Source organism: Phallusia mammillata, chromosome 3 (assembly GCF_965637545.1).
Source record: "Phallusia mammillata chromosome 3, kaPhaMamm4.hap1.1, whole genome shotgun sequence".
NCBI lineage: Eukaryota > Metazoa > Chordata > Ascidiacea > Phlebobranchia > Ascidiidae > Phallusia > Phallusia mammillata.
In genome coordinates, this window is record NC_137254.1 from 30,048,867 (window position 1) to 30,060,363 (window position 11,497).

Here is an 11,497-nt window from a genome sequence, read left to right on the forward strand (position 1 = left end):
TTTTTGTAAACAAAAACAAATGGGTCCCCACACGCGCGTTTGTGCGGATTTACGGTAAACAAATGTTGCGGTGACTTTTAGATTCTTAAGGACAATTTTTTAGAAAGCATTAACCCAACAATAAAAAAAATTGTTCGTATTCTTTTTGCACTATTATTGTCATGTAATTACAAAAACATTAAAAAAACGTAACAAAGACTTAAATCTAATCTCTTGCTTTGACCCAGATATAGTCCTCCAAGGTCGGGCAATTTTTTTTTTAGAAAGCTGTAACAGTTGTGTTACAGACACTTTAAATTAAAAAGTGTATACATAACAAATTGTTTTTCATTTAACTTTGTTTCGCAAAACGAGTACCATTGACCTGTAGTAACCTCTCAGGGTGCACACGCCAAACGACTGTTTGACCTTTTGACACCGTTTTCAATAGCACGCCGTCATTCGTGTTCAACAATACTGTTAAGCCTAATTTATACATGCCTTGAGTATTGACTCCTAAATTGATTGTTAAAAAAACGCTACGTTATGAAGAAAGTTCTGAGCTGTGTTTGTAATACCGACTAGTTGACCTTAAGTAACCCGTGATCATGCGGCGGCCAACCTGACAGCGAGCATTTAAAAAAACATTTATTTGGCAAAAAAGTCAAGTTAATTTTTTCATCTTAACTTTTATTAACAAAGTTTTTCTTGACATATACAAAACCGAAGCACGGTTATTAGGCTTAAATCACGTCATAGGTGTAAAACCTTCGCCAAAACTAAAAATGTGAGTGATAACTTAATAAAACGACATAGCATTGCTGTGCAAAACAGCTGATTTCTAATCACTGAAACGATGTCTCGTAAAACGTCTGTCCGACGTCAAGCTGAGCCCTCCCGCTATCGTAAACCAGTGAGTTACTCTCTTGGTACTTCTGCCTACAGTGTCTTTCTTGACCAAACGAGCGTTAGACACATTTACGTTTCGGGGGCCTGTGGGTGAATCTCTGGGTCATACGGGGTTAAAATTCACATGGACCATCTTTAGACCAATATCTGTAATGTGTGTAAAATTGAAAAAGTTTGAACCATTCTTTCTTGACCAAAACGTGGGAACAATAGCCGCGCTAAAAATTTCACGTTTTGGGGTGCTGTGGGTGAACCGAGGGATCAAACGGGGTCAAAATTCACATGGACCATCTTTAGACCAATACCTATTATGTGTGTAAATTTGAAAAAGTTTGAACCATTCTTTCTTGACCAAAACGTGGGAACAAATCCGCGCTAAAAATTTCACGTTTTGGGGGGCTGTGGGTGAACCGAGGGATCAAACGGGGTCAAAATTCACATGGACCATCTTTAGACCAATATCTGTAATGTGTGTAAATTTGAAAAAGTTTGAACCATTCTTTCTTGACCAAAACGTGGGAACAAATCTGCGTTAGAAAGAAAAAAAATATAGACAAAAACAATATGTGTCCCCTTCAGGGAAGGGGACCCATAATTACCGATTGTTAAGCACCCAAAATTAGCGAACAAAGTTACACCGTCCCGTGCAGCGACGCAATAGACACAAGATCGTGTTTTCTTTGGGGGCTGTGACGCTATAATGGCTTGCTATGACGTCGCTTCCACATATTGTTATGTCGCAGAGCTACAAGCACCAGGCCGTCGTCTCGTTCTTCGGACTATGAGCACGTAACGACAACATACAGCACGTTGTTTTATACTTTTCTATTTTGTTAAAGTATGAGCAATTGCTGCATGTTTAGTGGCTGTTTTGCATGTAGGTTTTTTCACGAATTTTAAAATTGAGAAAACAACCGACACTTAAATAAACAATGTTTCAGTGCAACTATTTATTTATTGCATAGCATACAGTACCCAAACAACATCTGTTATTTTAATCACTGTTGACTGATAAGTTTAATTCACTTTTTTCAATGCATATGAACTCTAATCTAAAATGTCATATTTCATTTTTTTTCTTAAAAATACAATTGAAGAATAAAAACCATAGACACAACATTGCTTCATTTTTTCACACTGCATGCAATTATTCCTAATTGGCTGTACCACATGAATTAAATAGTCTAAAATCGACGAATCAGTTTGTTTTCTTGGGAGAAGGCGGAGGTCCAAGTCCCAAAGCTTTTTTCCTTTGCGCAAACATGTGGAAATACAGTTGAGGAAAAACTGCAAAAAATATATTTTTTTTTAAATTGGCTGCATTGCAAACTTAAACCAGCCACCAAATGTTATTCTATATTCAAATGTTATTCTATAATTACATTGCTTTAAATCAGTGGTTCCCAAACTATGGCGCGAAGGTCTCCAAGGTGGTTCGCGAGCAACTCATTCAGTTCGCACCAAACGATCGCAAATGATCTTCTAGTGATTATCGTAATTATTTTAATTTACATGAGTTACGTAGAGCGTGAAATTTCATACTATATTCCCTACTAAATTCTAATTCCTTGGTATATTGATTGACGCATCGAACTGTAAAGCAGGGTTTCTTTGTTACGAAATAGGTGTATTATGACGTTATGAATCTGTTATTACGACGTAATAAACCCTTAAAGTCAGATTTTGTAATAAGCTACTAGTTGTGTTGACAGTGGCACTGTAGCAAGGGCGGTAAAAGTATGACTAATTTTTGTTTAATATTTACGAGCCTTTGGTTACTAAAGGCTAAAGTTTCTAAGGTAAAGTTAGTTAGTAAAGTTTAGTAACATTTTTATTCATTAAACATTTTGCACATCATTTTTTATTTGTGAATTCTGGAGTTTTCTGAAAATTTTTGTAGGTGGTACGAGAACGCTGCATGAACCCAAAAAATGGTACGCGAGTAGATAAAGTTTGGGAACCACTGCTTTAAATGTTGTCTACTTCCAATAAAACATCCAACTAAATAAATGCAAATGTTAAACAAACTGGAATTCTTTTAAATGGACATAAGAGTATTTACACAGTTAGAAGCAACCCATTACTATTAGTGTTTAAGATGGGTGTTCCAACTAGTGATGGGACAAGTACCTGGTACTTGGTATCGGCACTTGCTTCGAAATCTGGTATCGTCCCATCACTAGTTACAACATACCAATCTTCTTTACAACAAAACTCCATTTTACAGAAGAAAAAAAGCAAAACAATCCTTTATGTTGTACTTACATATAAAATAGAATGGAATTGTGCCGATGAGAACAATGTGATAATCAATAGAGAAGTTCAATTGGTTTGGAAGGAACAGTGAATACATCTGGCTGTCTCGAACTGGTTTCAAACTGTTGTATATGCTCAGTAATTCACCCTAAAAAGAAAATGTGTGTGGTCATATTGTCTATCCAAACAAGACCTAAAAACAATCATAGGTAACTTACAGATACACCAAGGGGATACAAGACTGTAAAGAGAGAGTATCTGTAAAACAACAAACAAATGTTATCAAGTTATAGTCTTTAAGGCCTTTAGGGCGCCTAATATCAAATCAAGCAAGTTTTTAGTTAAGTTGGGTTTATTTTACAAACTATATTTGTGTTTAATGTGGAAAAGATGGAAACATTTTGCTTGCAATGGACAGTTGGACACCCAAAGCATAACAACGGTCTATGCATGACTGGCACTCCACTAATTTAATAACCTAGTTCTTTTTTAATTGAGATAACATAAACAGTTTATTTTTAACCATACAAAACATGTTGGTTTAGTTCTAGTTTGTCTGTGTTACAAATTTTTAGTACTACGTTGCTTTTGTGATTCAGCTACAATTTATTTAATTCTGTCTTATATACTATGTTGTTATTGTAGTAAATAGTTACCTTAGCCATACAACGATGTAAGGTGTTGTTCCCAATAACATAAAGGTGTAATACAGGTATCGGATTATTTCAGTGATTGTCCATGCAACCATAAGCATTGGAATTCCCTCAGTATTGTGGACCTGCATAACGACAAGGTTTTAGGCAGGGAGATGATGAAACACATAAGCTGTTTAATACTTTACCTGTGCCACTGGTTGAATTACTCCCCACACAATTCCCACCCTTGAAAACACTTGCATGGTTGTCAGCATAACATTGGAACGAACGATCCCAGTAGCGGCATGAATGATCTGTAATAAGATGGCAGCTCTAGTCAAGTAAAGTCAAAGTTTTATTTGCATTGTCACTTTATCCAATTGTCATTGATTAACAGTTTCGTAAAAACAGCAAGGACACAGAAAAAACCATTGGTTTTCAAGTCAAGTGTCCCGTTATTTGAATGATGCTTGAAGTATTTTGGGTGTGTGCTGCAATAGGATCGCAACCGGCTGCACGAACCTGGCAGGGTACAGCCGGTTGCATAGAGGTTTATAGTGACAAAAATTTTAACAAAATATCAAAAATTACAGCTAAACAATTAAACATTCCATGTACTTTTTAAAACATGAAGTTTGAATTTTAGGCAAAATCAAACTTACTTCAAAAATGGCTGCAGTTTGAAAAAATAATAGTTGTTTTTCAACTTGTCGGTACAAGCCCTTGTGTGTTCGATGTTTGTAGAAATGGTTTACAATCCCAAGACCGATTACCAGCCAGCTAAAACAATCAAGTAAATCTTTAAATCATCATTAAACATCATCTAAGGCTTGGTTAACTGCATAAATCTAGTAAACTTATTTGCGTAAAACTATAATGAATACAGTTTCAAAAAGTAATAAAATGTTTGAGTCTTGTTTAGATTATAAACTGAAACGTTTAATATCAACTTTTTGCTTACCCTGCGGTCATAGCAACGTTGTACATTATCAGCCATGCTTGCGCTATGGGACTTTGTTTTCTTGTGGTTTGTGGGGCTGTCATGCTATTCTTTTATTACTTACAATCTAATACAGAGCAATCAACACAATAACGATCCATGCGCCAGAGTACACAGTACACACTTAAATTGCCCAACTGAACTGACCTTTGGCACTTAACGCATGACGTAGTGTGGCCTTTTCGGAAATTGTTTATTTCCTTGATACTTATAGCACACGTACTTTTAAAAACAAACTAGACTATCATTTTAAAAATTTATAATTTTTGTTTGTTTTCAATCTAATTTATATTTCTTGCAATGCAACTTGAATACTTCGTAAATATAAGTCTTATTTTTTTGAAAAAAATAGAAAATGTGAGTTTTGCCGCGAATTTTTTTTTGCTCGCATTGGATTTAGTTGAGCGCGGAAAGTTTGGAATTCCCTTTTGGTACTTTTCATTTGTTGTTGCATTGTTCAATGCCAAGTCGTCTGTTTTCGGTCACGTCTAAAACTGCGGGCCCACTTGGATCACTTGACCCGCTTGGCCCAGCACTTGGCTCGCTTCATGGATGCAATTAAAAAACTGCGGGCTCGCTTGGCACGCTTCTCGCAAGTGTGAAAACTGCGGGCACACTATATCTAGTGCTTGGCCCGCCTCTCGCAGGGAAAAACTGCGGGCCCACTATATCCAGTGCTTGTCGCGTCTCTCGCAGGGAAAAACCGCGGGCCCATTATATCCAGTGCTTGTCGCGTCTCTCGCAAGTATAAAAACTGGGGGCCCACTATATCCAGTGCTTGTCGCGTCTCTCGCAGGGAAAACCCGCGGGCCCATTATATCTAGTGCTTGTCGCGGCTCTCGCAAGGAAAAACTGCGGACCCACTATATCCAGTGCTTGTCGCGTCTCTCGCAGGGAAAAACCGCGGGCCCACTATATCCAGTGCTTGTCGCGTCTCTCGCAAGTATAAAAACTGTGGGCCCGCAGTTTTTTCTATTGCATGGGGCGTGCCAAGTGCTGGGCCTAGCGGGCCAAGTGGGCCAAGTGGGCCCGCAGTTTTAGACGTGACCCGAGCGCGGAAAGTTTGGAATTCCCTTTTGGTACTTTTCATTTGTTGTTGCATTGTTCAATGCCAAGTCGTCTGTTTTTGATAAAATTGGTAAAAATTAGGAAGAACAGCAGATGCTACTTGCTGAAACAAAGTCCTATATAGTTCATGTGGAACAGTGGACTCGCCAACAAAAACTTGGTTTTGTCTGTTTTTTACCAAGTAGGAGGTTATCTTTGTGTATTTTTTTGAACTTTAAAAATGTTGTTTTCAAACTAATTGCAATTTTTACCATAAGTTGCGATCTTATTTTCTGAAATGCTATGTTTAAATTTAGTTTTGTAATTAGTGAAATTATACACTTTGATTGAGGAAAATATGGCACCAAAAAGTGTAATTTACTATTAGTTAGGCTTTTGCTATAGTCAAGTAAATGTACACTTTTATGTTTAATACAATATGATTTTTAACAGTCTTCATACACTTGACAATATACCGTATGTTGCAAAAACCCTGATGGTGTTTCTTGGCCTAGTCAGTGTTAAAATTATATAGGCCTAATCGTTTTTTTTGTAAGTTTAAAATTTATTGTGCTGTTGTAATACCCAGTGCCTTTAGTTTTGTTTAAATGTCTACATTTTGCTGTCGCTAGGTAGCAGCGTTGAGCATTTTTGCTTCTCTCGTCTCTGTTTGAAATTGGAAGAGATTTAAATCGTAAAGGTGTACTGCGGTGTATTGTGCGATTTCATTGCGTTAATGAAAACGACTACTGTATGTCCCACCTTTATTAGACTATGAGCAAAATGGACAAACTAGGTCTTTGCAATGAATGCTTGTGCCCGTGACACCCAGATCTGTAAAATTTCATTGAAAATTTAAGTGGCTCATATAAGCGTAAAAAGAAAATTTTCCACCTCTAAATGTGTCGGTATATTTCTCAACACCATAATGTAATTGGATTCCTAACAAATAGAAGTGCATTGTTTCGTGCAATTCTAACCTGTCAACTTGCAATAATGTTCAAGAATAGCAATGTCGTTTTGCAGGAGAACAGGCGAGTAAGTAATTAGGGTGTGGCGAAAAAAATAAACGAACCCCAATCGTCCGCCATTATGACTTGACCATTTTGCGTAGTTGTTTGTTTTTAAAGCAAAATGTCAAAAGTTCATGCTTGACCAAATCAGATGTTTGTTGTTGGCAGTTGCGTTAAATTTAGACACGTTTGAACGACGTGTGGTTGTCGTTTGGTTGGGGCGTACACCCGTTTAAATGTAGATTTCCGAATGTAATAAATTCGCCCTGATTTGGATTTTTAGACAGTTTAGGACTGTTTTCTATTGTATATTTGTTGTTTTGAAATGTACCATTTCTTAAATATTTACGCTCCATTTGGGACACTTTATACGGATCTGTTCATAAGTTTAATGAGAAACATAACGGCCCAATTATAACCAACAATGCGACATGATTTATTGTTCAAACGTTTCGGAAAATGCTTTTGATTCCTGAACAATAAAGCATGTCGCTTTTTGCGTCTATATGGCCGTTATGTTACGTTTCACTTACAAATGCTGGAAGGATTTACAAACTTTTGTTAAATCAACGAAACCTCACATCTCTAAAAGCTTAGAAAGGGTTGCATCAGGAAACTGCAAGACTTAAAAAACACTATGCACTTTTGGTAATATTTTTTAGACAGATCGTGACTGCGTTTAGAGTTATGTTCACTTTTGTTCACTTGCCCCAAGGCGCAGCAAATTGTTCCGTTACAGCGCCTTGCAAATTGCGAAGTAAGTCCACACAAACTCGCCCTTGTTGGTTGGTGGCAGAAAATTTGGGTTATTCTTCTTAACCTTAATGACCAAGCCAAGCTCCTTGGTCAATTTCTTAGATTTCTTCTAACTGCCCAGTTTACTTTGCCAACTAATCAATCAAACTTGTTTTTGTTTTATTTATTTGAGTTCATTGTCTTTAGTATTATTGACTAAAATGTGAAAACATCTTTTTTAGCGCTTGAATTGTGTTTGTCAGCAAAAACAAGATTTTGCAATTTTTTGATCAGATAATCCTCTTCTACGTGGTTAAATTAGTGGTCACGGAAAGTCTAATTAATACTTTGCAGTGATGGTGAGGCTGAATCCTACAACCTCTTCCGTTTCCGTTTGCAAAACTATGTAAGGCATCTCAATCGGTGGAAAAATCGCCGGAGAAAGAAATAGGGGAGGAGAGAGAGTTATTTCTCTATAGGTTTACGACGAAAAAAAAAAAATAGGTTTACGACGAAAAAATGCCGTCCGGTTGTGCTGCGTTAATCCGTACCACTCCCGATCGCCTGAGGGCAGAACCCGCCGCCGTCTCGGACTGGTCACGTGACTCGGTCAGAGCCGCCAGGCGTGTGTGTCTCGAAACATCCTACGTTCGTTCCTGTTGTGTTGAAACAGTCGGTTTGTGTTCTCTGGCAAAATTATTTTCAAACGCGATCGTGGTTTCGTCCTTGGTCAACATCTAAAGCAGTGGCTCTCAACTGGTGGCCCATGATGACTTTTTGTGTGGTCCACAGAACGTCCACTAAGTTTGTTGATAAACTAAGATTATTGCATATTACATATTGAAAGAGTATCAAAATGTTAGCTGTTAATAATTGTATCTCACTTCTTGAAAATAGGTTTTAAAGAATTATGTTTCGACCCAAACAGTAGTTTTGTATGAGTACTTCAATCTTGCTCAAAAATAAAATGGTCCACGATATTATTTTTACTTGCGCTGTGGTCCATGGCCCGAAACGAGTTGAGAACCACTGATCTAAAGTCTGATCGCAATTAGTAACGTAAAATCTCATTTGAAAAGCAACTCGTACCACGGTGTTGTCGCATTTACCTATCAGTAATACTGCGCAATTTTAACCGCGTTAATTGCTGCTAAGAAATCACTTTGAAATCTGTCCAAACCAGGTTAATAACAACTTATTGTTCAAACAGATGTTTTCAAACGTGCATCTGTTGGCCACTTTTCGCTTAGGTGGTGGTCACGGCGTAACCGTTACACGACCATCCGATCCTATCACTAGGCCTCGCCTCGACGTTTATAAATATACATGCCCCGTTTTGAAGATCGTATCGTTTCAATGTTTTTGTGCCCGGAACAATAAAACTTTGCTGGTACCGAATTTTAATTTAGCTTTTAACAAATATTAAAGCGTCAAGTTATATTATCATTTTCACAAAAACTTTTTTCTTGAACGACTTTGCGGCAAGAAATACTCTATGTGAATACCCTGGTCATTGTATGTTGACTTCTTTATTGGGAAAATCTCCCGTGTTTTGGACATTTCCGTGAAAACAAACAACTTTGCGCTGACGTGTTAATTCTCCAAGCTGCTTCACAAAATAATGGGAAATCCCAACCTTTAAAAAGATTCGAAAACAAATATATTTCCGGCAACTTTCGATGTTGTCACTGCTTGGAGTTTGAAGGAGCCGAGTCTTTCGCCCAGAGGCTTTGCACGATATTGTGCTGCTTTGTCCGCCCGATATATTTTGCCCCGGGGTTATGCCAACTTTGTCGAATGAGCAGAGTGCCAGGTCGGCGTTTTTCCTCCGGTTTGCGGTAACATTTAACGTGTTGTGGCAAATACCAAACTCCTTGCCAGTTTTGTTTTAGTTTAAGTGCATTTATTTATATAACATTTATAAGCTATTGCTGCCAAGCATAATATATAAACAAGTATTGCTCTTCTAGCAGTTGTCATCACGAATAATCGACGTTTCGATGTCCCATAAGAGACGTCTTTATCGGGATAATGACATATCTTGCAAGACAAATTTATCTTATTTGCATATTAGTTTATTCTCCATTAATGGCCTTTTGACCCCGTGGATTACCTTACTGTAATTACGAAACAACGTTGCATTACCTTTTAACGATATTACCAAATGGTTAAAGACTTGTATTTGAGGTATACGTTATGCCCAAACATTTCAGAGGCTAAAATGGGATTAAATATTAAAAGAAGACATTGCGTGGTTAAAGTATCGGGCACATACTTTCTTCAGTCGAATGTTCAAAAGACCTCTATTGTCTACTATTTCTTTAGTTAACATGTTGTCTTTACGACCATTGATCGTGTGTTTTAAAAGTTGTTTGAATATTTCGACCCAACGTAGGCTATATATCGAAGGGGCTACATTGGAACATAAATTTGACAAAAACCGTATTCATTCCACTGAAGTTTTTTTCTGCTTTTCACTAAACCTTTGTATTGTGCTGATGTTAACATGGAATAGTCAATACGGTCAATGTCTTATACTGTAATAGACCTTATAGGTCGAAACCCAGTGTGCATTGTCTGTAGCTTTATTGGTACTAATTGGCTTAACGATTTACATTGATATCAAAATTGTTTTTAAAACATTGTTAATGCATTTATTACATTGCTGTAATGAAACAATATGGAGTTGTGAACTTACGTTGGAAACATCGCTCTTTCGCCAAAACCGGTCTTTATCACCAAACTGCGCACTTCATTTTCCCTCACGTTCCCTCCTTTGACCGGCAGTGAGACGAATGACCAATCAAAGGGGAAGAACCTAATTAGAAAGAGTCGGACCTACGTAATTTAGTCCTGACGTCAGAGCGCGCTGACAGTCACAGAGCCATTAAAGGTTTTCCCACGCCCTGCTCGGTTGGTCAAGTTTTAGAAGTTGTAAAACATCCCGGCTGTAACACAAATTATTACGGGAGGCACATGGCGCGACCGAGACTTCGGTTCCAGGAAGAGGCCGGCATCGTCTCGAGTAGCTTGCGACTGTGGTGCTCAGGATTAAATTGATTGCGAGTGATGAGATGAAAGTGCTTCATTTTCACACTAGCAATTAATCGCGACACGGATGGACGCGACAGAGACACGCGACAATTTATTTAATTGCAGGGAAAATAACTTGTCCACGCGCCGTTTTAACACTACTGGACATTTGTAGCAAGTATTTTGATTGCTTACATTCTTCTCCCCCGCACCTAATAACGAATTAAGTCCGTTTCTCGTTGCTTGTTTAGGCACATATTCACATATTTCTTGTGATAAAAAAATTGTCCTTTAATTCCCTAAATTTTGTTTTGCCTTTAGGAACATAAGTCACGAATTTTATTTGTTGCCACTTAAAAATTGTGTCACCATATTAATAAACGACCTATGTTAAATCCAAAATGTTTTAGTCACTTCCACATAACTTACGAATCTTTTGCCGTTTTTAGAATCTATGTTTCAAGACAATATTTCTTTAAAAAACATATTGTTATTTCCCAATTGCTTTATGAAATCACACCATGTTGGATTATGCAACACCAACCTAGAAAAAAAAAACGCTTTTAAACAATCTTGAAATCATATCAGTACTTGACCCAAATATTTTACAACTTGAATTAGAAAACATGTAGTAGGTCCGAGTTGATGGAAATGTCCAGAGGAAATTTGAGCCAATCGGTCACAGTTAAAGTTATAATTACCCTCCAGCCTTCTAATGACAGCTGATTTTCAACACCGAGGTGATGGTCGTGAGTTGAAAGGATCAATTTAAGTTCAAAACGTTACAACATGTTCCTGCCCTACCCCCGGATGCGTAACTCACATTCACCACCTAATGCTATAATATGTCCGAATAACAACGCTCTTATTTGCGTTGTAGAGGCAGAATC

The 11,497-nt window shown here is 37.5% G+C and overlaps 1 protein-coding gene across 1 annotated transcript; it reads right to left on the reverse strand.

Annotated features, from left to right (window-relative positions):
• Window positions 1-1,941: 1,941 nt before the first annotated feature.
• Window positions 1,942-4,992, reverse strand: LOC145220230 (very-long-chain (3R)-3-hydroxyacyl-CoA dehydratase 2-like). Its single transcript, XM_080087504.1, has 7 exons — window positions 4,741-4,992; window positions 4,442-4,559; window positions 3,986-4,093; window positions 3,801-3,922; window positions 3,363-3,402; window positions 3,154-3,292; window positions 1,942-2,175 (listed from the first exon to the last, which is right to left on the reverse strand). Exons 1-7 carry the CDS (start codon window positions 4,821-4,823, stop codon window positions 2,087-2,089), a joined length of 699 nt encoding a protein of 232 aa, XP_079943630.1. The 5' UTR covers window positions 4,824-4,992; the 3' UTR covers window positions 1,942-2,086.
• Window positions 4,993-11,497: the final 6,505 nt, after the last annotated feature.

Bases quoted from the DNA above. Each gene is read 5' to 3' on its own strand.
- LOC145220230 (XM_080087504.1), bottom strand. From the start codon at position 4,823: ATGACAGCCCCACAAACCACAAGAAAACAAAGTCCCATAGCGCAAGCA. The intron at 3,923-3,985 runs GTAAAGTATTAA...GTCGTTATGCAG, and splicing joins TAATTCAACCAGTGGCACAG to GTCCACAATACTGAGGGAAT. The intron at 3,293-3,362 runs GTAAGTTACCTA...TTTTCTTTTTAG, and splicing joins TGTATCCCCTTGGTGTATCT to GGTGAATTACTGAGCATATA.